General features: G+C 37.8%; 2 protein-coding genes and 1 pseudogene across 5 annotated transcripts; all 3 read left to right on the plus strand.

Annotated features, from left to right (window-relative positions):
* Nucleotides 1–171: 171 nt before the first annotated feature.
* On the plus strand, nt 172–27,960 carry LOC116136946 (protein CHROMATIN REMODELING 4-like). Of its 4 annotated transcripts, none has more exons than XM_031422627.1 (11): nt 172–512; nt 1,722–1,823; nt 1,960–2,748; nt 3,251–3,355; nt 3,919–6,684; nt 7,928–8,085; nt 8,599–8,713; nt 9,437–9,522; nt 9,920–10,577; nt 10,671–12,741; nt 27,767–27,960. In XM_031422627.1, exons 1-10 carry the CDS (start codon nt 294–296, stop codon nt 12,717–12,719), a joined length of 7,047 nt encoding a protein of 2,348 aa, XP_031278487.1. In that variant the 5' UTR covers nt 172–293; the 3' UTR covers nt 12,720–12,741; nt 27,767–27,960. The 4 variants fall into 4 exon arrangements, with proteins under 4 accessions (XP_031278487.1, XP_031278488.1, XP_031278489.1 ...); XM_031422628.1 differs by having other exon boundaries at nt 9,440–9,522; XM_031422629.1 differs by having other exon boundaries at nt 3,260–3,355.
* Nucleotides 12,747–13,988, plus strand: LOC116137073 (annotated as a pseudogene).
* LOC116137074 (protein CHROMATIN REMODELING 4-like) lies at nt 13,985–27,945 on the plus strand. Its single transcript, XM_031422763.1, has 11 exons — nt 13,985–14,133; nt 16,088–16,202; nt 16,891–16,971; nt 17,695–17,775; nt 18,286–18,381; nt 18,945–21,710; nt 22,954–23,111; nt 23,625–23,739; nt 24,466–24,548; nt 24,946–25,603; nt 25,697–27,945. Exons 1-11 carry the CDS (start codon nt 13,985–13,987, stop codon nt 27,743–27,745), a joined length of 6,351 nt encoding a protein of 2,116 aa, XP_031278623.1. The 3' UTR covers nt 27,746–27,945.

The raw sequence follows: 27,960 nt of genomic DNA on the forward strand, positions 1-27,960 counted from the left end.
AATTTTATTTTCATATTGTACTGCTAATAAGTTGTTTTCCCCCTAAATGGCTCAATTTTGTTGTAGATGACATGAAGGTCATTGAACAAAGTGTTGAATTCCCATTGTGTTTTATACTCCTGCAGTTTGCTTCCCTATCTAACCCTTCTTTATGGTCCAAGTGTAGGATCACCTTCCTTAGACTCTGTGGCATATAGGACTGGTATGAGAAAGCTTTGATAACTCAGCTTTTTCATTGACACAGACATGCCTACTTTCGCTGTTAGAGACAATTTGAGACCCATCAGTGGAAGATGAAGGATAACAGTTCATCGACTAGTAAAATGATTAATAGAAACTGGGTCTTGAAGCGAAAAAGAAGAAAACTTCCATGTGGACCTGATCTATCAAATGGCAAAGAAGAAAACTTGGGAGGCTCAGAAACTCCAAGGAATACCTCTTCTTCTAAACGCAGGCTGAAGATTGAAATAAATTCTGATCGGCCTTCATCCAAGAAGAAAGGAAATGATGGAGTGAGTAATCATTTCTTTACTTTAGCTATATAGACAGTTTTAAGTTACTTCTCAAACAGAAATGAACTAGGAAAAAGAAGAAAGAAGTTAAGAGGAAGTGATTTTGCATAAGTTACTTTCTTTTCTGCTACCATTGTTAGACTTATTCTACTTCTTTATATTATGCTTTGTGTTCATCTTGATGCATGAGTTTTGTGTGGTTGTGGACCTTCATTTTTTCCTTCTAGCGTTTGCACACACCATTGCAAAATTTTCTTTTCATAATCTTTTTGTTGATTTTATCCAACACCCATATGAGAAATGATAAGTAGAGTACTAGTAGTTCACATATTGCATTTGCTACACATATTAAGTTCTTTAATATGGAGAATTAAGTAGCATGATTCATAAGCATATTTATTATAAAGAATAGATAAACTGTAGCACAAAAGTGGAACATTGCTGGTGATTTTTGTCTTTAAGCTTGATAGTAAGTAGAGGGTAGTAACAGTGTGATAGATCAGCTAAAAGGAGCTATTTGAATCTATGAAAGTGGGGAATAGTGAAAATATTATTGTTTATCAATGAACAGAGCTTCTACAGGGCTATGGTGTTAGCTGTTTTGGTTATGTTTTCCCATTATGCACTGTGGGAACTTCTGTGTCTAGTCAGATTGTTAAGGAAAGGCCTGATGATTGCTGATCTTAGTATTCAGGTTCAGAGCTGTTGTGTTGAAATTAAACTGTGTTCCATACACACTGTGTGTATGGATAAGGCCATGAACTCTCAAGTCTGCAGTAAAACAAGATGTCCCATTGTATCTCCTCTCAGTCAAGCTTTATCGGTTTTTTTTTTTTTTCCTAATCTTTTGTGCTTTATGGGAGTTTGATCTTTTGGTTTTATTTTTAAAAAGTACCAAAACTCTCCTTTATCCAAGTTCTTTTTGGCTGTCTTTCTCTTATATATCCATGCTATTGTGATTGAGTTTTGCCATTACTTCTGTAGTTAATTTTGCACACAAGTTTCAGCAGTTATTATTTTTTGAGCAAGTTAATCATAATTATTGGAATGAGTTGAGTGAGAACTGAACACTGAGCCTGATAAACATAAGGTTATTATTCATTTCTGAAGAGTGATCTTTTGTTTATCTGTCCAATGTAACCTTGACTGTTTGTTAAGCCTTAACTAACTGGTTGACTTCTGGTCTATGCAAATTTTTTTGTCTTTCAGTATTACTATGAATGTGTGATCTGTGATCTTGGTGGTAACTTGTTGTGTTGTGATAGCTGTCCCCGGACCTATCATCTTCAGTGCCTTGATCCACCTCTTAAGGTATGCTCATTTAATCTGTTACATGCCTGCAGTTTGGGTCATGATTCTTTCTTCTTTTGTTAGATATAATTAAATAATCGACATTGCTTCTTATTCTGTTTTTAATTTCTTTCTTGGTGTTGAATATTACCTGAAGCGCATTCCAAATGGAAAATGGCAATGCCCAAAGTGCAGTCAGAAAACTGATCATCTCAAGCCCATCAGCAATCTGGATTCCATTTCAAAGAGGGCTAGATCTAAAATAATCACCTTAAAATCTCAAAGTGGGATTAAGTCATCCAGCACTGACAAAGTATCCCAGATTTTTGGAGGCAGCATTCTTTCTAAAAAAAGGTCCTCAAGCAAGGGGAAATCTGTTTTAACACTTGGAATCAAACCCTTGGAAAAGAAATTGGATTCCTCCCAAGTAGATGTTTCTGATAGTACCAAGCCAACAGATGCATCTATTGGTAATCCTGTAGAGAGGAGTTCATCATGTGTGAATGTTGATGATGAAAAAGAACATAATGTGTCTCCAACAGATTCTCCTATTGACAGGAAGTCCTCTCTCGCCGAGGAAGTTCTTGCTCTTTCTGAAGTTACAAGATCAGAGCCAAATGATGAAGCTCCTGAGGAGAAGCATGATTTGCCTCATGCTAATGGATCTACAGGAATTAAATTTGTACTTGCAATTGGTGCTTCATCAGACAAAGCTAAAAAAAGAAAAGTTGAGGTCAATAATGAAGACAGTCAAAAGAAGCATAGGACTGATAAGAAAAAGCGGTCTGCTACTGCTTCTAAAAAACGTAGGTCCAAAACAAACACTTCGAGTCCTGGAACTAGCAAGGTTCATGAGAAGCGGCAAACTGTTAATAACGGGGTTTCTGCATCTTTGTCTGAGGAGAATGACAAAACAAAGAGTTCAGATAGTGGGAGAAGAGAAGAGGTAACTTTTCTTATTTTGGTGTTATTATGATTTGCCCGGGCCATGTGGGCCATTCTTTTCAATGCCTGAAATGATGTCGGGAACAAATATTTTGTTCATTTTCTCTATCTTTTTATGCTATTCAGCTCCTTAGTTCTTGTGTCCAGTGTCATTGTTACATGCATTATTTATCTTTATCTTCTAAATTTAATTCTCTGTATGGAAACTTATGTAGTCAATGAGTTATTAAACGGTATGGATTTGGGAGTTTTTATTTGTTCTGTCTAGAATGGATGCAAATATTCTGAAATATGTAATTCTAACTCACTTAAACTCAACAGATAAATACCTTACATTACACCTCAACTTTATATGTTATTATTATCATCATTGCCTCCGTGTTAGAATTATTAATCTTTTATTGTTGGCCTTAACATTGTTGTTGCTATGACTGTTATTTGAATAAATGTTTTGTTGTTTTGCATTATGATTGTTCTTATTAATCTATTTACTTTTTTCCAAGTTTACCCAGGAAGCGGCACAGCCATTAGATGAGTCAGAGAAAGCAGGGGTTCCTGTGGATGAAACACTGATGTGTGAAGATACTGTTTCCTTTGAACTTCAGCAGGTAAAGGAATCTGCTTGTGTCAGTCTCTGAGTTATATGAAGTACACTTTCTTACTAGTAATTTGTGATGATATTACTACTCTGTTGAATGAAGGTTTTCAATCAAAAACTTCCACATTAGATTTCCGATCATAAATTATGGATCGCGGACAACATGGGAACAGTTTTGAAACTTTTGACCACTCATGACTATTATACCCTTACTGAAATGATATAATTTCTTATTTTATGCGACATAGATAGAGGACAATGGTAAAATTATTAGAAGCAGTTTCTTTCACTTTGGCTAGCCAAACATGTAATATTGAAAATTTGTAAATGAAGAGGTGTCTATATCTTTTAACTATTAGGTTTCTTATGCACCCTTGTATCTCTCTTCTTTTACTCATGTTAATATGTTTACTTACAGTACCCTATAAATAAAGAAATGATTAGGTGGCAATCTTTCCTTTTCTTTTTTCTTTCCTGTTTGAATGGTTGAAATTATTGTATACCTGCCATATTGGCTTAGACTATCAAACATAATATAATATATTTTGTTGTTTCATATGATCTATGTTACAGGTTGATCGGGTTCTGGCATGTCGAATACAAGGTGGTGATGCAAGCTCTAAACGCCACATATCTGTGACAGCTGGAGATGACTTGCGTTCTGATGATTTGGTAATGTCAGAAAATCAAAACAAAATGGAGGAAAAATTTGCCTGTGATATAGATCTAGATTCTAGAGTTGTGGAAAATCTTGCTGAGGACAATCCTAATGTCAGCGGAAGTCCTGATGAGGAAGAAAGTATGAAGAATGAAGTCAGGGTGGACCAAGAACATGTATACAGAAGATCTGTAAACAAAGAATTGAAAGAAGAAAATGCCATGGATTTATCAGGAAAAGATGACAAAGATTCAGGTTCTGCGGTTGTAAATGTTAAAGAGCAAGATGAATTTGCAATGAGCACAGAAGCTTCGGGAGAAAGAAATGAAAAGATGGTGGATGAGAGTGCAGGAATTAGTTTGAGGAATGATGAAGGTCCTACAGTTTGTGAGACACCTATTTCCTGTGAAACCATAGACATGAAAGAAGTGAATACAGAAATGAGAACAAAGAGCAATGCCGAAAACAAAATTCAGGAGTCTGCCGTAGCTGAATCTGCACATGCTAAAGGAGAGACAATATCATATGAATTTTTAGTTAAGTGGGTTGGGAAGTCCCATCTTCATAATAGTTGGATTCCTGAAGCCCAACTTAAAGTGCTGGCTAAGAGAAAGCTTGACAATTACAAGGCAAAGTATGGAACTTCTGTGATAAATATCTGTGAGGAAAGGTGGAAGCAACCTCAACGGATAATTGCTCTCCGCACTTTCAAAGATGGGACACGTGAAGCGTTTGTAAAATGGACTGGTCTTCCTTATGATGAATGCACCTGGGAAAGTTTAAATGAACCTGCTCTTAAAAACTCATCGCATCTGATTGATTTGTTTGATCAGTTTGAACGCCAAACAGTGGAAAAAGATGCTTCTAAGGATAATTTACCAAGGGGAAAAGGTGATTGTCAGCAAAGTGATATTGTTGCTCTCTCAGAGCAACCTGAGGAACTGAAAGGAGGTTTGTTGTTTCCTCATCAGCTTGAAGCACTAAATTGGTTGCGGAAATGCTGGCATAAATCCAAAAATGTAATCCTTGCTGATGAAATGGGTCTAGGAAAAACAGTGTCTGCTTGTGCTTTTATTTCTTCATTGTATTTTGAGTTTAAAGCTAAACTACCTTGTTTAGTCTTGGTTCCACTTTCTACGATGCCTAATTGGCTTTCTGAGTTTGCCTTATGGGCTCCTAACATAAATGTTGTCGAGTATCATGGATGCGCTAAAGCAAGAGCCATAATTCGCCAATATGAATGGCATGCTAGTGATCCCAATAAGCCGAATAGAAAGACATCTTCCTATAAATTTAATGTTATATTAACTACTTATGAAATGATTCTTGCTGATTCCTCTCATTTACGAGGAGTTCCTTGGGAAGTTCTGGTGGTTGATGAGGGCCATCGTCTGAAGAATTCAGGAAGTAAGCTGTTCAGCTTGCTCAATTCATTCTCTTTCCAACATCGTATTCTGCTGACTGGTACCCCTCTTCAGAATAACATTGGTGAGATGTATAACTTGCTTAATTTCTTACAGCCTGCTTCATTTCCTTCGTTATCTTCTTTTGAGGAGAAGTTTAATGATCTCACAACTACCCAAAAAGTGGAGGAATTGAAGAAACTTGTTGCCCCACATATGCTTCGAAGGCTTAAAAAGGATGCCATGCAAAATATCCCCCCTAAGACTGAGCGAATGGTTCCTGTTGAGTTGTCATCCATCCAAGCTGAATATTACCGTGCAATGCTGACCAAGAACTATCAGATATTGCGGAATATTGGGAAAGGGGTGGCACAACAATCAATGCTAAATATTGTGATGCAGTTAAGAAAGGTTTGCAACCATCCATATCTCATTCCAGGTACTGAGCCTGAATCTGGATCAGTAGAATTTCTCCATGAAATGCGGATAAAAGCTTCAGCCAAGTTGACTTTGTTGCATTCCATGCTTAAGCTGTTATATAAGGAAGGTCATAGGATTCTGATTTTTTCACAGATGACCAAGCTTCTTGATATTCTTGAGGATTATTTGACTATAGAGTTTGGACCTAAAACGTATGAAAGAGTGGATGGTTCTGTTGCGGTGGCAGATCGCCAGGCAGCTATAACGCGTTTTAACCAAGATAAAAGTCGATTTGTCTTCTTGTTGTCAACGCGTTCTTGTGGCCTTGGTATCAATTTGGCAACAGCTGACACTGTCATTATTTATGATTCTGATTTTAATCCGCATGCTGATATCCAAGCCATGAATCGGGCACATCGAATTGGACAGTCAAAAAGACTTTTAGTATACAGGCTTGTAGTTCGTGCTAGTGTTGAAGAACGCATCTTGCAGCTTGCAAAAAAGAAACTGATGCTGGATCAGCTTTTTGTGAATAAATCTGGATCTCAAAAGGAAGTGGAAGATATTCTACGATGGGGAACAGAAGAGCTATTTAATGATTCTCCTGGTATGAATGTTAAAGATACAGGTGAAAATAATTGCAACATAGAAGAGGCAGTGAGAGATCTTGAACAGAAGCACAGGAAGAGGGGTGGTGGTCTGGGGGATGTGTACAAGGACAAATGTACAGAAGGCAGCACCAAGATTGTGTGGGATGAAAGTGCAATATTAAAATTGCTTGACCGTTCAAATCTTCAATCTGGTTCAACCGATGCTGCTGAGGGAGATTTGGAGAATGATATGCTTGGCTCAGTAAAGGTGAGGTATTATGCTTGTCTTAATACATTCAATACATTTTTATGGAAAAAATTTCATCAGCTGCGGATTGAAATTATAAATTTATTTTACTGTTGTATTTACTTGAGCTATTGTGAAGCAACTCATTGTGTTATTTTTTTTCTCATCAGTCTTTGTCCGAAACATAACTTAATGTTTTACTTATAAAATGGCCACGTCCTTTGCGATGTGGGAAAATGGAATTTTACTGTGAACAAGTCATTAAAATCATACTCAAATAAGAAAATGAAATTTAGGAAAACCGAATCTAACATAATAAATAATCAATCCCACTCGAGCAACTGTCAAATTAAACAAGTGACATTCTAAAGTAGATATTTTCTAAATATACCAAGAATTCTTGGTTTTACATCAATATGTTTATGTGCCACTATTTTTCCTCCCATCAGTCCATTTTTGCATTTTTCCTTCTCTCCTCAAACTGTGATTTCTTCTTCACTAGCTTCTTCGTTGAATTTAATCTCCTTCGCACCTTAAGTTGATATTCATTATTCATCCAAAAATGAAATACTTGGCTTAGGAAGCTCTTGTAAGAATTTCTAACCGAAATCCAGTTTAGTTCAACGAGAGGAAATGGTGGCATGAGTAACAACATAAACAAACATCTACCAAAAAAAGAAGGCAATAACATACTGATGGAAGTCGGTTACTACTACAGCTTGTGGTCACAATAATTGTAGTTTCCTTTTTGCTTACATTGTTTTAAGTGCTTGGATCCTAAATTAGTATGATGTGAAATCAGGAAAAGTGTAGTGCTATGTTGTAGAATGGAGATATTCGAAGTCTCACCACAAACAGCTCAAGTTTGAAAGGTTGTTCTGAAGTTTGGTTTTTTCTATGAAAAGGGAAATTAATTTGTCCCAAATTATTTTGCTTATGGTATAAAATTAGAACATGAGATAAGGTTGCAATGTCCCTGGCAAAGTTGATGTTACTGGATTTAGAAAATAAAAATATTACCCTGTTGTAACTGAAGAATTTGCAAGGTAACTATGAACTGCACATAACATTGGTCTACGTCAAGAAAACGGAACAGGAATAAAAAATAATTAGAGAAAATTTCCTTTTATATTTAAGATTCTCTTTTAACATCATTTGATATTAGGCAGCTTTATGTTATTACCTGTCTAAGATTTAATGAAAAATAATTTGCTACCCCGTACACATTTATAATTGAAAATTCTCCCGGAATTTTCTCAAACAGTCCTTGGAATGGAATGAAGAAACACCTGAGGAACAGGGGGGAGCTGAATCACCTGCAGTTGCGACTGACGATATTGGTGCCCAAAGTTCTGAAAAGAAGGAAGATAATGCTGCGATCATTCCCGAAGAAAATGAGTGGGACAGACTTTTGCGTGAGAGGTTAAGATTTTCTTTTGTTAAATTTATCATAGTTTCTCTGCAGTTCTATATCTTCGTTAGCACTGTTGTGTGATATTTTGCTAATTCGCTCTAAATCTCATAATCTATGGGTTTGCAGCTGAGGAATAATTTCATCGAAAATTTACTTTCACCATGTTTGAGAAACATTATGTTAAAGATTTTTTCCATATTAGGAAGCTGAACCAGTTTTGTCTATCTTGGCTGAGCAAACTAAACTAAGTGACGGAAAATCATGTAATTTATTTTTCTTGGTAATAAGCCATAAATTGTGGTACTATAAGAATTTTTTGTTTAAATTATGACGGTTGATATTTGATGTTTGTATTGGATGAATAGAACTATCAGATAATATGCATTGGTGGGAGTTATGCTATAACAAGGTCAAATAAGCATTTGGGGTTATAAATTTATAATGCACCCTCGTAATATAGTATTAGAACCAAACACACACTGGACCTTAGTTATTCTTATATGATTCTCTGCGTAATGTAGATGGGAGAAATATCAAAGCGAGGAGGAAGCAGCACTTGGTCGAGGAAAGCGCCAGAGAAAAGCTGTTTCCTACAGGGAAGCATATGCGGCACACCCTAATGAAACATTGAGTGAGGTATTATTTATATGCTCTGCACATAAGCATGTCTACTTTCTGATGCTATAAATACATCTTATCTACTCATTTATATTGCTGACGAAGATGTGATGAGAGTGGTTCTTTGATGAAAACCAGGCCATACATGACTTTCACTGAATTATCTTCTTAGTTTTTCCTTTTCTCTTTGTCTTTACCATATTGTCTACTTGCATATTTGTCCGCATCCCCTTCCATAACTGAGAAAAATGTTTCAAACCTACCAAAATTTGTCTATTCCTTTCTATTAGTATTTATTTCAGGTCTGCAAATTCTTCTTTCCCTGATTCTCTCTCAGTCTCTCATCTCTCGCGCACACCCATGCTTAGGAAAGTTCAATCATTGATGACTTTGTTAGCCCTTAAGATTGAATGAATTTATGTCTTTTGCAGACTTCTGGTTCACATATTTGTACTGTTATTTTAATGTTTTTTGAAAAACTATTTTGTCATGTGCTGTTATTTTAATGTTAGCCCTTGAAAAACTTGGTAGCATGTGCTTTAATCCTCGGATACCTCTAATGATGCAATTTATTTATGTCAAAGCTGAAACTCCTAATACCTTTTACTTGATAGCATAACCCTGGATAATCTTGTAAGCTCTCTCAGAAGCATATGTTCGTTAATTGTATTATAACTAGTTTAAATCTATTTATTCTTTTGCTCTTTTTTGAAGTTGGTTTCAATCATTAATTTGTCTAAGCAGAGTGGTGGTGAAGAGGAAAAAGAACCCGAGCCAGAGCCCGAACGGGAATATACACCGGCAGGTCGAGCTCTGAAAGCAAAGTAGTAAGTGAAGTTATTTTCAAGTTTTCAAGTGATCAAGATGTCAACATATGATAACTTTGAAGCTGTTAACTGCTATCATTACTTCTGATGTATAATTAAAAAAGGAAATAGGTGAAGCAGGTGATAAAATTGTTGAATGAACTTCATGGGCTAAACAATTGGAACTCAGCTTAAAAGTTAAAAGTTGTGCTCTAATTATCAAACTCTTAGAACAATTGGTAGGTTTTAGATTTTACTAAGTAATTGCTTATTTAGGGTATTTGGATATCTATGCACAGACTATAGGCTCTTGAATATTTACACAAAAAAAGATCAAGGTGATGATTTACTGAATAGTTGCTGTAAATGTTTTGACATTAAGGTTTTTGTTAACTATTTTCAAATTGTTATTCAACAGTTCTAAGCTCCGTGCCAGACAAAAAGAACGGCTAGCACGGAGGAATACAGTTGAAGAATTGCGTCATCTTGAGGCAACACCTGGACCTGAGTTACCTCCACATTTTGCTGCTAATGAGAAAGATGGGCATCGAGTGACTGAATTGGTTCAAGAAGTCAGAGAAAAGTCTTCAGCAATTGGTTTAGAGGATGAGAAAGTCACTTGGCCCTCAGAGGCACCAAAGAGTAAGGGCGACTTAGCTCTAAGGCTGGGTAGGCTTTCAAAACACAAAATGGGCAGTCATTTGGATATTTCTGTCAATTCTCTTGCTCAGCCCTCTCCTGACAATATCCCTCCAAGTCACCATTATCAGGGCACAGGCTATACAAGCACACTTCCTCCCAACAATTTGTTACCGGTTCTGGGGTTATGTGCTCCCAATGCTAGTCAAATAGAATCACATAGAAACTTTTCAAGGTCACATGGTAGACATAGCAAGTCAGCTACTGGACCAGAATTTCCATTTAGTCTAGCTCCTAATTCTGGAACTTCAATTGAGACAGAAGTAAAAGGTCGGGAGGGTACTCCAGACAAAACAAAGTTGCATGATGTGTCAGCTGAAGCTTTACAACATCGTATTAGAGGTAGCATGCCAGATAATCGACTCCCATTTATTCCGGTAACCTCCTTCTCTATAGAATTTTGAATGCTGTTCTCTTATAAAAATATGCTACTCCGTTTATGCATATTTTTGCTTTCTTTTTCTGTGCAGTATCCTCTGCCTTCCTCACATGGAAAAATTTCTGACCGTCTAGAAAGTGCTGCTGCTGCTGCATTTGCTGAATTTCAGGAGAAGTATATGTTACCAAATTTACCTTTTGATGAGAAATTGCCACCTAGATTTCCTTTTCCTGCGACCAGCACAGGAGCTCCACATCATGACTTGTTACCTAGCTTGTCACTGGGGAGCAGACTTGAAGCTGTAAATGACTGCATAAAAGACCTTCCAGCAATGCCTCTCTTGCCAAATTTGAAATTCCTCCCACAAGATGCACCCAGATATAATCAGCAAGAGAGGGAAGTTCATCCCACATTGGGTTTAGGTCAGACACCATCCACATTTTCTTCAATTCCTGAAAATCACCGGAGAGTGCTTGAAAACATAATGATGAGGACTGGGCCTGCTTCCAACATGTATAGAAAGAAACTAAAAGTAGATAGCTGGTCTGAAGATGAACTCGATTTTCTCTGGATTGGAGTTCGCAGACATGGTCGGGGCAATTGGACTGCTATGCTTAGAGACCCCAGAATGAAATTCTCCAAGCATAAAACTCCGGAAGATTTGGCAGCTAGGTGGGAGGAGGAACAGCTTAAGATATTGGACGGTCCCGCTTTTCCAGTGCAAAAAACTACCAAGCCAAGTAAATCTACCAAATCTTCCTTGTTTCCAAGCATTCCTGATGGAATGATGTCACGGGCACTGCAAGGAAGTAAATTTGTCTTGCCGCCAAAATTTCAAGCACACTTAACGGACATGAAATTGGGCTTTTCTGATCTCACCGCTGGCCTGCCAGGTTTTGATCCATCAGAACAAGTTAGTTTGCAAAATGAGCATTTTCCACCCATTCCAACTTGGAATCCTGAAAAATTTCGGGGAAATTTTGTTGGAGATTCTTGTGCTGGACCCTCTGGTAGACCTGGGACTTCTTCAAGTGTACCATTGGAGAAGCCCTTTATGCTCAATTCTTTGGGAGTGAGCAATTTGGGTTCACTGGGTATGAACTCTGGTGGCTCTGATTTACTGAGAAGGGGGGATGAAGACATTTCAGCGAGAAGTGGGAAGTTGCGCAGTCTTCTGGACAGATCTTTTAATATGTTGCGTGACTCCAACAATAATGTGGGAAGTGGTGAATCCACCAGTTCAGGACTTCTCCCTGAACCAAACAAAGGGCTTAACAATTCTCATTCAAAGGGGAAAGAAGTAGTTGGAAGTAGTTCTTCAAAGAACAAACTACCTCATTGGCTTCGGGAAGCTGTAGGTGCCCCTGCTAAACCGCCAGATCCTGAACTGCCGCCTACTGTTTCAGCAATTGCTCAATCAGTTCGCTTACTATATGGGGAAGATAAACCAACCATTCCTCCATTTGAGATACCGGCACCACCTCCTCCCCAACCAAAGGATCCAAGACGTAGTCTAAAAAAGAAGAAGAAGCGGAAGTCGCATATGCATTGGGACAGTGCTGGGAGCAGCCAGATGTTTCAAAGTGGCCTCCCTAATAACAATGCTGCTTCAAGTTCTATTCTTCCGGTTCCACCATTTCAAATGCCCCCGCAACATATTACTGGAACTCCAGGGCTTCCTTCAGCAGAATCTGACCTTAATTTGCATCCTCTCAATTTAAATATGATGAACCCACCGTCTTCTTCGGCATACCTAATCCCCCCAAAGAAAACGAGCTCAGGACTGTCCCCCTCTCCAGAAGTGCTTCAACTGGTAGCATCTTGTGTTGCTCCCGGCCCACATTTGCCATCAGTTTCGGGCATGTCAAGCTCAAGCTTCCTTGAGAGCAAGTTCCCATTGTCGAAATCTTCAGACCAAGTAGACCTACCAGACCGACAAGGTTCACCTGAAACAATGAAAGCTGAACAGAACTCACCCATTAACGATGATCGGCTTCAACCGGAACAACAAGAACAGCAAGATAGTGGTGAATCCAGCAAGACGCAATCAGACCCTTGTCGAACTGAACAGCCTGATGTCGAGGAAATATCCTCTGAGGGAACTCTGTCAGATCATCCTGTGAGTGACGATGAACCCTAGCCCTTCATACATGAGTGAAAAAATAGGACAGGGGCTCCTAAAAATGTTGTCGAGTATCATGGAGCGCTAAAGCAAGAGCCATAATTCGCCAATATGAATGGCATGCTAGTGATTCCCAATAAGCCGAATAGAAAGACATCTTCCTATAATTTAATGTTATATTAACTACTTATGAAATGATTCTCTGATTCCTCTCATTTACGAGGAGTTCCTTGGGAAGTTCTGGTGGTTGATGAGGGCCATCGTCTGAAGAATCAGGAAGTAAGCTGTTCAGCTTGCTCAATTCATTCTCTTTCCAACATCGTATTCTGCTGACGGTACTCTCTTCAGAATAACATTGGTGAGATGTATAACTTGCTTATTTCTTACAGCCTGCTTCATTTCCTTCGTTATCTTCTTTTGAGGGAGAAGTTTAATGATCTCACAACTACCCAAAAAGTGGAGGAATTGAAGAAACTTGTTGCCCCATATGCTTCGAAGGCTTAAAAAGGATGCCATGCAAAATATCCCCCTAAGACTGACGAATGGTTCCTGTTGAGTTGTCATCCATCCAAGCTGAATATTACCGTGCAATGCTACCAAGAACTATCAGATATTGCGGAATATTGGGAAGGGTGGCACAACAGTCGATGCTAATATTGTGATGCAGTTAAGAAGGTTTGCAACCATCCATATCTCATTCCAGGTACTGAGCCTGAATCTGGATCAGTAGAATTTCTCCATGAATGCGGATAAAAGCTTCAGCCAAGTTGACTTTGTTGCATTCCATGCTTAAGCTGTTATATAAGGAAGGTCATAGGATTCTGATTTTTTCACAGATGACCAAGCTTCTTGATATTCTTGAGGATTATTTGACTATAGAGTTTGGACCTAAAACGTATGAAAGAGTGGATGGTTCTGTTGCGGTGGCAGATCGCCAGGCAGCTATAACGCGTTTTAACCAAGATAAAAGTCGATTTGTCTTCTGTTGTCAACGCGTTCTTGTGGCCTTGGTATCAATTTGGCAACAGCTGACACTGTCATTATTTATGATTCTGATTTTAATCCGCTGCTGATATCCAAGCCATAATCGGCACATCGAATGGACAGTCAAAAAGACTTTTAGTATACAGGCTTGTAGTTCGTGCTAGTTGAAGAACGCATCTTGCAGCTTGCAAAAAAGAAACTGATGCTGGATCAGCTTTTGTGAATAAATCTGGATCTCAAAAGGAAGTGGAAGATATTCTACGATGGGAACAGAAGAGCTATTTAATGATTCTCCTGGTATGAATGTCAAAGATACAGGTGAAAATAATTGCAACATAGAAGAGGCAGTGAGAGATCTTGAACAGAAGCATAGGAAGAGGGGTGGTGGTCTGGGGGATGTGTACAAGGACAAATGTACAGAAGGCAGCACCAGATTGCGTGGGATGAAGTGCAATATTAAAATTGCTTGACCGTTCAAATCTTCAATCTGGTTCAACCGATGCTGCGAGGGAGATTTGGAGAATGATATGCTTGGCTCAGTAAAGGTGTATTATGCTTGTCTTAATACTTCAATACATTTATATGGAAAAATTTCATCGCTGCGGATTGAAATTATAAATTTATTTTACTGTTGTATTTACTTGAGCTATTGTGAAGCAACTCATTGTGTTATTTTTTTTCTCATCAGTCTTTGTCCGAAACATAACTTAATGCTTACTTATAAATGGCCACGTCCTTTCGATGTGGGAAAATGGAATTTTACTGTGAACAAGTCATTAAATCATACTCAAATAAGAAAATGAAATTTAGGAAAACCGAATCTAACATAATAATAATCAATCCCACTCGAGCAACTGTCAAATTAAACAAGTGACATTCTAAAGTAGATATTTTCAAATTACCAAGAATTCTTGGTTTTACATCAATAGTTTTATGTGCCACATTTTTCCTCCATCAGTCCATTTTTGCATTTTTCCTTCTCTCCTCAAACTGTGATTTCTTCTTCACTAGCTTCTTCGTTGAATTTAATCTCCTTCGCACCTTAAGTTGTATTCATTATCATCCAAAAATGAAATACTTGGCTTAGGAAGCTCTTGTAAGAATTTCTAACCGAAATCCAGTTTAGTTCAACGAGAGGAATGGTGGCATGAGTAACAACATAAACAAACATCTACCAAAAAAAAGGCAATATCATACTGATGGAAGTCGGTTACTACTACAGCTTGTGGTCACAATAATTGTAGTTTCCTTTTGCTTACGTTGTTTTAAGTGCTTGGATCCTAAATTAGTATGATGTGAAATCAGGAAAAGTGTAGTGCTATGTTGTAGAATGGAGATATTCAAAGTCTCACCACAACAGCTCAAGTTTGAAAGGTTGTTCTGAAGTTTGGTTTTTTCTATGAAAAGGGAAATTAATTTGTCCCAAATTATTTTGCTATGGTATAAAATTAGAACATGAGATAAGGTTGCAATGCCCTGGCAAAGTTGATGTTACTGAGTAGAAAATTAATATTACCCTGTTGTAACTGAAGAATTTGCAAGGTAACTATGAACTGCACATAACATTGGTCTACGTCAAGAAAACGGACAGGAATAAAATAATTAGAGAAAATTTCCTTTTATATTTAAGATTCTCTTTTACATCATTTGATATTAGGCAGCTTTATTTTTATTACCTTCTAAGATTTATGAAAAATAATTTGCTACCGTACACATTTATAATTGAAAATTCTCCCGGAATTTTCTCAAACAGTCCTTGGAATGGAATGAAGAAACACCTGAGGAACAGGGGGAGCTGAATCACCTGCAGTTGCGACTGACGATATGGTGCCCAAGTTCTGAAAAAGAGGAAGATATGCTGCGATCGTTCCCGAAAATGAGTGGGACAGACTTTTGCGTGAGAGGTTAGATTTCTTTTGTTAAATTTACATAGTTTCTCTGCAGTTCTATATCTTCGTTAGCACTGTTGTGTGATATTTTGCTAATTCGCTCTAAATCTCATATCTATGGGTTTGCAGCTGAGGAATAATTTCATCGAAAATTTACTTCACCATGTTTGAGAAACATTATGTTCAAGATTTTTTCCATATTAGGAAGCTGAACCAGTTTTGTCTATCTGGCTGAGCAAACTAAACTAAGTGACGGAAAATCATGTAATTTATTTTCTTGGTAATAACCATAAATTGTGGTACTATAAGATTTTTTGTTTAAATTATGACGGTTGATATTTGATGTTTGTATTGGATGAATAGAACTATCAGATAATATGCATGGTGGGAGTTATGCTATAACAAGGTCAATAAGCATTTGGGGTTATAAATTTATAATGCACCCTCGTAATATAGTATTAAACCAAACACACACTGGACCTTAGTTATTCTTATATGATTCTCGCTAATTAGATGGGAGAAATATCAAAGCGAGGAGGAAGCAGCACTTGGTCGAGGAAAGCGCCAGAGAAAAGCTGTTCTCCTACAGGAAGCATATGCGGCACACCCTAATGAAACATTGAGTGAGGTATTATTTATATGCTCTGCACATAAGCATGTCTACTTTCTGATGCTATAAATACTCTATCTACTCATTTATATGCTGACGAAGATGTGATGAGAGTGGTTCTTTGATGAAAACCGGCCATACATGACTTTCACTGAATTATCTTCTTAGTTTTTCCTTTTCTCTTTGTCTTTACCATATTGTCTACTTGCATATTTGTCTGCATCCCCTTCCATAACTGAGAAAAATGTTTCAAACCTACCAAAATTTGTCTATTCCTTTCTATTAGTATTTATTTCAGGTCTGCAAATTCTTCTTCTCTGATCTCTCTCATCTCTCATCTCTTGTGCACACCATCTTAGGAAAGTCAATCATTGATGACTTTGTTAGCCCAAGATTGATGAATTTATGCTTTCTTTGCAGCTTCTGGTTCACATTTTTGTGTTGTTATTTTAATGTTTTTTGAAAAACTATTTTGTCATTTTAAAAAACTTGGTAGCATTTGCTTTAATCCTCGGATACCTCTAATGATGCAATTTATTATGTCAAAGCTGAAACTCCTAATACCTTTTACTTGATAGCATAACCCTGGATAATCTTGTAAGCTCTCTCAGAAGCATATGTTCATTAATTGTATCATAACTGGTTTAAATCTATTTATTCTTTTGCTCTTTTTTGAAGTTGGTTTCAATCTTTAATTTGTCTACAGAGTGGTGGTGAAGAGGAAAAAGAACCCGAGCCAGCCCGAACGGGAATATACACCGGCAGGTCGAGCTCTGAAAGCGAAGTAGTAAGTGAAGTTATTTTCAAGTTTTCAATTGATCAAGATGTCAACAGATAAACTTTGAAGCTGTTAACTGCTATCATTACTTCTGATGTATAATTAAAAAAGGAAATAGGTGAAGCAGGTGATAAAATTTTTGAATGAACTTCATGGGCTAAACAATTGGAACTCAGCTTAAAAGTTAAAAGTTGTGCTCTAATTATCAAACTCTTAGAACAATTGGTAGGTTTTAGATTTACTAAGTAATTGCTTATTTAGGGTATTTGGATATCTATGCACAGTCTATAGGCTCTTGAATATTTACACAAAAAAGATCAAGGTGATGATTACTGAATAGTTGCTGTAAAGTTTTGACATTAAGGTTTTTGTTAACTATTTTCAAATTGTTATTCACAGTTCTAAGCTCCGTGCCAGACAAAAAGAACGGCTAGCACGGAGGAATACAGTTGAAGAATTGCGTCATCTTGAGCAACACCTGGACCTGAGTTACCTCCACTTTTGCTGCTAATGAGAAAGATGGGATCGAGTGACTGAATTGGTTCAAGAAGTCAGAGAAAAGTCTTCAGCAATTGGTTTAGAGGATGAGAAAGTCACTTGGCCCTCAGAGGCACCAAAGAGTAAGGGCGACTCAGCTCTAAGGCTGGGTAGGCTTCAAAACACAAAATGGGCAGTCATTTGGATCTTTCTGTCAATTCTCTTGCTCAGCCCTCTCCCGACAATATCCTCTAGTCAACCAATAATGGGGTTTCTGCATCTTTGTCTGAGGAGAATGACAAAACAAAGAGTTCAGATAGTGGGAGAAGAGAAGAGGTAACTTTTCTTATTTGGTGTTATTATGATTTGCCCAGGCCATGTGGACCATTCCTTTCAATGCCTGAAATGATGTCGGGAACAAATATTTTGTTCATTTTCTCTATCTTTTTATGCTATTCAGCTCCTTAGTTCTTGTGTCCAGTGTCATTGTTACATGCATTATTTATCTTTATCTTCTAAATTTAATTCTCTGTATGGAAACTTATGTAGTCAATGAGTTATTAAACGGTATGGATTTGGGAGTTTTTATTTGTTCTGTCTAGAATGGATGCAAATATTCTGAAATATGTAATTCTAACTCACTTAAACTCAACAGATAAATACCTTACATTACACCTCAACTTTATATGTTATGGTTATCATCATTGCCTCCGTGTTAGAATTATTAATCTTTTATTGTCGGCCTTAACATTGTTGTTGCTATGACTGTTATTTGAATAAATGTTTTGTTGTTTTACATTATGATTGTTCTTATTAATCTATTTACTTTTTTCCAAGTTTACCCAGGAAGCGGCACAGCCATTAGATGAGTCAGAGAAAGCAGGGGTTCCTGTGGATGAAACACTGATGTGTGAAGATACTGTTTCCTTTGAACTTCAGCAGGTAAAGGAATCTGCTTGTGTCAGTCTCTGAGTTATATGAAGTACACTTTCTTACTAGTAATTTGTGATGATATTACTACTCTGTTGAATGAAGGTTTTCAATCAAAAACTTCCACATTAGATTTCCGATCATAAATTATGGATCGCGGACAACATGGGAACAGTTTTGAAACTTTTGACCACTCATGACTATTATACCCTTACTGAAATGATATAATTTCTTATTTTATGCGACATAGATAGAGGACAATGGTAAAATTATTAGAAGCAGTTTCTTTCACTTTGGCTAGCCAAACATGTAATATTGAAAATTTGTAAATGAAGAGGTGTCTATATCTTTTAACTATTAGGTTTCTTATGCACCCTTGTATCTCTCTTCTTTTACTCATGTTAATATGTTTACTTACAGTACCCTATAAATAAAGAAATGATTAGGTGGCAATCTTTCCTTTTCTTTTTTCTTTCCTGTTTGAATGGTTGAAATTATTGTATACCTGCCATTTTGGCTTAGACTATCAAACATAATATAATATATTTTGTTGTTTCATATGATCTATGTTACAGGTTGATCGGGTTCTGGCATGTCGAATACAAGGTGGTGATGCAAGCTCTTCACGCCACATATCTGTGACAGCTGGAGATGACTTGCGTTCTGATGATTTGGTAATGTCAGAAAATCAAAACAAAATGGAGGAAAAATTTTCCTGTGATATAGATCTAGATTCTAGAGTTGTGGAAAATCTTGCTGAGGACTATCCTAATGTCAGCGGAAGTCCTGATGAGGAAGAAAGTATGAAGAATGAAGTCAGGGTGGACCAAGAACATGTATACAGAAGATCTGTAAACAAAGAATTGAAAGAAGAAAATGCCATGGATTTATCAGGAAAAGATGACAAAGATTCAGGTTCTGCGGTTGTAAATGTTAAAGAGCAAGATGAATTTGCAATGAGCACAGAAGCTTCGGGAGAAAGAAATGAAAAGATGGTGGAGGAGAGTGCAGGAATTAGTTTGAGGAATGATGAAGGTCCTACAGTTTGTGAGACACCTATTTCCTGTGAAACCATAGACATGAAAGAAGTGGATACAGAAATGAGAACAAAGAGCAATGCCGAAAACAAAATTCAGGAGTCTGCCGTAGCTGAATCTGCACATGCTAAAGGAGAGACAATATCATATGAATTTTTAGTTAAGTGGGTTGGGAAGTCCCATCTTCATAATAGTTGGATTCCTGAAGCCCAACTTAAAGTGCTGGCTAAGAGAAAGCTTGACAATTACAAGGCAAAGTATGGAACTTCTGTGATAAATATCTGTGAGGAAAGGTGGAAGCAACCTCAACGGATAATTGCTCTCCGCACTTCCAAAGATGGGACACGTGAAGCGTTTGTAAAATGGACTGGTCTTCCTTATGATGAATGCACCTGGGAAAGTTTAAATGAACCTGCTCTTAAAAACTCATCGCATCTGATTGATTTGTTTGATCAGTTTGAACGCCAAACAGTGGAAAAAGATGCTTCTAAGGATAATTTACCAAGGGGAAAAGGTGATTGTCAGCAAAGTGATATTGTTGCTCTCTCAGAGCAACCTGAGGAACTGAAAGGAGGTTTGTTGTTTCCTCATCAGCTTGAAGCACTAAATTGGTTGCGGAAATGCTGGCATAAATCCAAAAATGTAATCCTTGCTGATGAAATGGGTCTAGGAAAAACAGTGTCTGCTTGTGCTTTTATTTCTTCATTGTATTTTGAGTTTAAAGCTAAACTACCTTGTTTAGTCTTGGTTCCACTTTCTACGATGCCTAATTGGCTTTCTGAGTTTGCCTTATGGGCTCCTAACATAAATGTTGTCGAGTATCATGGATGCGCTAAAGCAAGAGCCATAATTCGCCAATATGAATGGCATGCTAGTGATTCCAATAAGCCGAATAGAAAGACATCTTCCTATAAATTTAATGTTATATTAACTACTTATGAAATGATTCTTGCTGATTCCTCTCATTTACGAGGAGTTCCTTGGGAAGTTCTGGTGGTTGATGAGGGCCATCGTCTGAAGAATTCAGGAAGTAAGCTGTTCAGCTTGCTCAATTCATTCTCTTTCCAACATCGTATTCTGCTGACTGGTACCCCTCTTCAGAATAACATTGGTGAGATGTATAACTTGCTTAATTTCTTACAGCCTGCTTCATTTCCTTCGTTATCTTCTTTTGAGGAGAAGTTTAATGATCTCACAACTACCCAAAAAGTGGAGGAATTGAAGAAACTTGTTGCCCCACATATGCTTCGAAGGCTTAAAAAGGATGCCATGCAAAATATCCCCCCTAAGACTGAGCGAATGGTTCCTGTTGAGTTGTCATCCATCCAAGCTGAATATTACCGTGCAATGCTGACCAAGAACTATCAGATATTGCGGAATATTGGGAAAGGGGTGGCACAACAATCAATGCTAAATATTGTGATGCAGTTAAGAAAGGTTTGCAACCATCCATATCTCATTCCAGGTACTGAGCCTGAATCTGGATCAGTAGAATTTCTCCATGAAATGCGGATAAAAGCTTCAGCCAAGTTGACTTTGTTGCATTCCATGCTTAAGCTGTTATATAAGGAAGGTCATAGGATTCTGATTTTTTCACAGATGACCAAGCTTCTTGATATTCTTGAGGATTATTTGACTATAGAGTTTGGACCTAAAACGTATGAAAGAGTGGATGGTTCTGTTGCGGTGGCAGATCGCCAGGCAGCTATAACGCGTTTTAACCAAGATAAAAGTCGATTTGTCTTCTTGTTGTCAACGCGTTCTTGTGGCCTTGGTATCAATTTGGCAACAGCTGACACTGTCATTATTTATGATTCTGATTTTAATCCGCATGCTGATATCCAAGCCATGAATCGGGCACATCGAATTGGACAGTCAAAAAGACTTTTAGTATACAGGCTTGTAGTTCGTGCTAGTGTTGAAGAACGCATCTTGCAGCTTGCAAAAAAGAAACTGATGCTGGATCAGCTTTTTGTGAATAAATCTGGATCTCAAAAGGAAGTGGAAGATATTCTACGATGGGGAACAGAAGAGCTATTTAATGATTCTCCTGGTATGAATGTTAAAGATACAGGTGAAAATAATTGCAACATAGAAGAGGCAGTGAGAGATCTTGAACAGAAGCACAGGAAGAGGGGTGGTGGTCTGGGGGATGTGTACAAGGACAAATGTACAGAAGGCAGCACCAAGATTGTGTGGGATGAAAGTGCAATATTAAAATTGCTTGACCGTTCAAATCTTCAATCTGGTTCAACCGATGCTGCTGAGGGAGATTTGGAGAATGATATGCTTGGCTCAGTAAAGGTGAGGTATTATGCTTGTCTTAATACATTCAATACATTTTTATGGAAAAAATTTCATCAGCTGCGGATTGAAATTATAAATTTATTTTACTGTTGTATTTACTTGAGCTATTGTGAAGCAACTCATTGTGTTATTTTTTTTCTCATCAGTCTTTGTCCGAAACATAACTTAATGTTTTACTTATAAAATGGCCACGTCCTTTGCGATGTGGGAAAATGGAATTTTACTGTGAACAAGTCATTAAAATCATACTCAAATAAGAAAATGAAATTTAGGAAAACCGAATCTAACATAATAAATAATCAATCCCACTCGAGCAACTGTCAAATTAAACAAGTGACATTCTAAAGTAGATATTTTCTAAATATACCAAGAATTCTTGGTTTTACATCAATATGTTTATGTGCCACTATTTTTCCTCCCATCAGTCCATTTTTGCATTTTTCCTTCTCTCCTCAAACTGTGATTTCTTCTTCACTAGCTTCTTCGTTGAATTTAATCTCCTTCGCACCTTAAGTTGATATTCATTATTCATCCAAAAATGAAATACTTGGCTTAGGAAGCTCTTGTAAGAATTTCTAACCGAAATCCAGTTTAGTTCAACGAGAGGAAATGGTGGCATGAGTAACAACATAAACAAACATCTACCAAAAAAAGAAGGCAATAACATACTGATGGAAGTCGGTTACTACTACAGCTTGTGGTCACAATAATTGTAGTTTCCTTTTTGCTTACATTGTTTTAAGTGCTTGGATCCTAAATTAGTATGATGTGAAATCAGGAAAAGTGTAGTGCTATGTTGTAGAATGGAGATATTCGAAGTCTCACCACAAACAGCTCAAGTTTGAAAGGTTGTTCTGAAGTTTGGTTTTTTCTATGAAAAGGGAAATTAATTTGTCCCAAATTATTTTGCTTATGGTATAAAATTAGAACATGAGATAAGGTTGCAATGTCCCTGGCAAAGTTGATGTTACTGGATTTAGAAAATAAAAATATTACCCTGTTGTAACTGAAGAATTTGCAAGGTAACTATGAACTGCACATAACATTGGTCTACGTCAAGAAAACGGAACAGGAATAAAAAATAATTAGAGAAAATTTCCTTTTATATTTAAGATTCTCTTTTAACATCATTTGATATTAGGCAGCTTTATGTTATTACCTGTCTAAGATTTAATGAAAAATAATTTGCTACCCCGTACACATTTATAATTGAAAATTCTCCCGGAATTTTCTCAAACAGTCCTTGGAATGGAATGAAGAAACACCTGAGGAACAGGGGGGAGCTGAATCACCTGCAGTTGCGACTGACGATATTGGTGCCCAAAGTTCTGAAAAGAAGGAAGATAATGCTGCGATCATTCCCGAAGAAAATGAGTGGGACAGACTTTTGCGTGAGAGGTTAAGATTTTCTTTTGTTAAATTTATCATAGTTTCTCTGCAGTTCTATATCTTCGTTAGCACTGTTGTGTGATATTTTGCTAATTCGCTCTAAATCTCATAATCTATGGGTTTGCAGCTGAGGAATAATTTCATCGAAAATTTACTTTCACCATGTTTGAGAAACATTATGTTAAAGATTTTTTCCATATTAGGAAGCTGAACCAGTTTTGTCTATCTTGGCTGAGCAAACTAAACTAAGTGACGGAAAATCATGTAATTTATTTTTCTTGGTAATAAGCCATAAATTGTGGTACTATAAGAATTTTTTGTTTAAATTATGACGGTTGATATTTGATGTTTGTATTGGATGAATAGAACTATCAGATAATATGCATTGGTGGGAGTTATGCTATAACAAGGTCAAATAAGCATTTGGGGTTATAAATTTATAATGCACCCTCGTAATATAGTATTAGAACCAAACACACACTGGACCTTAGTTATTCTTATATGATTCTCTGCGTAATGTAGATGGGAGAAATATCAAAGCGAGGAGGAAGCAGCACTTGGTCGAGGAAAGCGCCAGAGAAAAGCTGTTTCCTACAGGGAAGCATATGCGGCACACCCTAATGAAACATTGAGTGAGGTATTATTTATATGCTCTGCACATAAGCATGTCTACTTTCTGATGCTATAAATACATCTTATCTACTCATTTATATTGCTGACGAAGATGTGATGAGAGTGGTTCTTTGATGAAAACCAGGCCATACATGACTTTCACTGAATTATCTTCTTAGTTTTTCCTTTTCTCTTTGTCTTTACCATATTGTCTACTTGCATATTTGTCCGCATCCCCTTCCATAACTGAGAAAAATGTTTCAAACCTACCAAAATTTGTCTATTCCTTTCTATTAGTATTTATTTCAGGTCTGCAAATTCTTCTTTCCCTGATTCTCTCTCAGTCTCTCATCTCTCGCGCACACCCATGCTTAGGAAAGTTCAATCATTGATGACTTTGTTAGCCCTTAAGATTGAATGAATTTATGTCTTTTGCAGACTTCTGGTTCACATATTTGTACTGTTATTTTAATGTTTTTTGAAAAACTATTTTGTCATGTGCTGTTATTTTAATGTTAGCCCTTGAAAAACTTGGTAGCATGTGCTTTAATCCTCGGATACCTCTAATGATGCAATTTATTTATGTCAAAGCTGAAACTCCTAATACCTTTTACTTGATAGCATAACCCTGGATAATCTTGTAAGCTCTCTCAGAAGCATATGTTCGTTAATTGTATTATAACTAGTTTAAATCTATTTATTCTTTTGCTCTTTTTTGAAGTTGGTTTCAATCATTAATTTGTCTAAGCAGAGTGGTGGTGAAGAGGAAAAAGAACCCGAGCCAGAGCCCGAACGGGAATATACACCGGCAGGTCGAGCTCTGAAAGCAAAGTAGTAAGTGAAGTTATTTTCAAGTTTTCAAGTGATCAAGATGTCAACATATGATAACTTTGAAGCTGTTAACTGCTATCATTACTTCTGATGTATAATTAAAAAAGGAAATAGGTGAAGCAGGTGATAAAATTGTTGAATGAACTTCATGGGCTAAACAATTGGAACTCAGCTTAAAAGTTAAAAGTTGTGCTCTAATTATCAAACTCTTAGAACAATTGGTAGGTTTTAGATTTTACTAAGTAATTGCTTATTTAGGGTATTTGGATATCTATGCACAGACTATAGGCTCTTGAATATTTACACAAAAAAAGATCAAGGTGATGATTTACTGAATAGTTGCTGTAAATGTTTTGACATTAAGGTTTTTGTTAACTATTTTCAAATTGTTATTCAACAGTTCTAAGCTCCGTGCCAGACAAAAAGAACGGCTAGCACGGAGGAATACAGTTGAAGAATTGCGTCATCTTGAGGCAACACCTGGACCTGAGTTACCTCCACATTTTGCTGCTAATGAGAAAGATGGGCATCGAGTGACTGAATTGGTTCAAGAAGTCAGAGAAAAGTCTTCAGCAATTGGTTTAGAGGATGAGAAAGTCACTTGGCCCTCAGAGGCACCAAAGAGTAAGGGCGACTTAGCTCTAAGGCTGGGTAGGCTTTCAAAACACAAAATGGGCAGTCATTTGGATATTTCTGTCAATTCTCTTGCTCAGCCCTCTCCTGACAATATCCCTCCAAGTCACCATTATCAGGGCACAGGCTATACAAGCACACTTCCTCCCAACAATTTGTTACCGGTTCTGGGGTTATGTGCTCCCAATGCTAGTCAAATAGAATCACATAGAAACTTTTCAAGGTCACATGGTAGACATAGCAAGTCAGCTACTGGACCAGAATTTCCATTTAGTCTAGCTCCTAATTCTGGAACTTCAATTGAGACAGAAGTAAAAGGTCGGGAGGGTACTCCAGACAAAACAAAGTTGCATGATGTGTCAGCTGAAGCTTTACAACATCGTATTAGAGGTAGCATGCCAGATAATCGACTCCCATTTATTCCGGTAACCTCCTTCTCTATAGAATTTTGAATGCTGTTCTCTTATAAAAATATGCTACTCCGTTTATGCATATTTTTGCTTTCTTTTTCTGTGCAGTATCCTCTGCCTTCCTCACATGGAAAAATTTCTGACCGTCTAGAAAGTGCTGCTGCTGCTGCATTTGCTGAATTTCAGGAGAAGTATATGTTACCAAATTTACCTTTTGATGAGAAATTGCCACCTAGATTTCCTTTTCCTGCGACCAGCACAGGAGCTCCACATCATGACTTGTTACCTAGCTTGTCACTGGGGAGCAGACTTGAAGCTGTAAATGACTGCATAAAAGACCTTCCAGCAATGCCTCTCTTGCCAAATTTGAAATTCCTCCCACAAGATGCACCCAGATATAATCAGCAAGAGAGGGAAGTTCATCCCACATTGGGTTTAGGTCAGACACCATCCACATTTTCTTCAATTCCTGAAAATCACCGGAGAGTGCTTGAAAACATAATGATGAGGACTGGGCCTGCTTCCAACATGTATAGAAAGAAACTAAAAGTAGATAGCTGGTCTGAAGATGAACTCGATTTTCTCTGGATTGGAGTTCGCAGACATGGTCGGGGCAATTGGACTGCTATGCTTAGAGACCCCAGAATGAAATTCTCCAAGCATAAAACTCCGGAAGATTTGGCAGCTAGGTGGGAGGAGGAACAGCTTAAGATATTGGACGGTCCCGCTTTTCCAGTGCAAAAAACTACCAAGCCAAGTAAATCTACCAAATCTTCCTTGTTTCCAAGCATTCCTGATGGAATGATGTCACGGGCACTGCAAGGAAGTAAATTTGTCTTGCCGCCAAAATTTCAAGCACACTTAACGGACATGAAATTGGGCTTTTCTGATCTCACCGCTGGCCTGCCAGGTTTTGATCCATCAGAACAAGTTAGTTTGCAAAATGAGCATTTTCCACCCATTCCAACTTGGAATCCTGAAAAATTTCGGGGAAATTTTGTTGGAGATTCTTGTGCTGGACCCTCTGGTAGACCTGGGACTTCTTCAAGTGTACCATTGGAGAAGCCCTTTATGCTCAATTCTTTGGGAGTGAGCAATTTGGGTTCACTGGGTATGAACTCTGGTGGCTCTGATTTACTGAGAAGGGGGGATGAAGACATTTCAGCGAGAAGTGGGAAGTTGCGCAGTCTTCTGGACAGATCTTTTAATATGTTGCGTGACTCCAACAATAATGTGGGAAGTGGTGAATCCACCAGTTCAGGACTTCTCCCTGAACCAAACAAAGGGCTTAACAATTCTCATTCAAAGGGGAAAGAAGTAGTTGGAAGTAGTTCTTCAAAGAACAAACTACCTCATTGGCTTCGGGAAGCTGTAGGTGCCCCTGCTAAACCGCCAGATCCTGAACTGCCGCCTACTGTTTCAGCAATTGCTCAATCAGTTCGCTTACTATATGGGGAAGATAAACCAACCATTCCTCCATTTGAGATACCGGCACCACCTCCTCCCCAACCAAAGGATCCAAGACGTAGTCTAAAAAAGAAGAAGAAGCGGAAGTCGCATATGCATTGGGACAGTGCTGGGAGCAGCCAGATGTTTCAAAGTGGCCTCCCTAATAACAATGCTGCTTCAAGTTCTATTCTTCCGGTTCCACCATTTCAAATGCCCCCGCAACATATTACTGGAACTCCAGGGCTTCCTTCAGCAGAATCTGACCTTAATTTGCATCCTCTCAATTTAAATATGATGAACCCACCGTCTTCTTCGGCATACCTAATCCCCCCAAAGAAAACGAGCTCAGGACTGTCCCCCTCTCCAGAAGTGCTTCAACTGGTAGCATCTTGTGTTGCTCCCGGCCCACATTTGCCATCAGTTTCGGGCATGTCAAGCTCAAGCTTCCTTGAGAGCAAGTTCCCATTGTCGAAATCTTCAGACCAAGTAGACCTACCAGACCGACAAGGTTCACCTGAAACAATGAAAGCTGAACAGAACTCACCCATTAACGATGATCGGCTTCAACCGGAACAACAAGAACAGCAAGATAGTGGTGAATCCAGCAAGACGCAATCAGACCCTTGTCGAACTGAACAGCCTGATGTCGAGGAAATATCCTCTGAGGGAACTCTGTCAGATCATCCTGTGAGTGACGATGAACCCTAGCCCTTCATACATGAGTGAAAAAATAGGACAGTACTATTCTTTCATCCTGCTACTGGAGTTTCCAGGCTTTTCAATGATCTGCGCGAATTTTTGTAGCCATGGTGCAGAGTGATGAATTAGGACATATAGGATCATTTAGGACTCTTCTCGTGTAAAGTTTCTGTAACAGAAAAATGAAATATATAGTGTTGCCTGGTTGATATTTGCTTCTATCA

Source organism: Pistacia vera, unplaced genomic scaffold, assembly GCF_008641045.1.
Source record: "Pistacia vera cultivar Batoury unplaced genomic scaffold, PisVer_v2 Contig320, whole genome shotgun sequence".
Taxonomy (NCBI): Eukaryota; Viridiplantae; Streptophyta; class Magnoliopsida; order Sapindales; family Anacardiaceae; genus Pistacia; species Pistacia vera.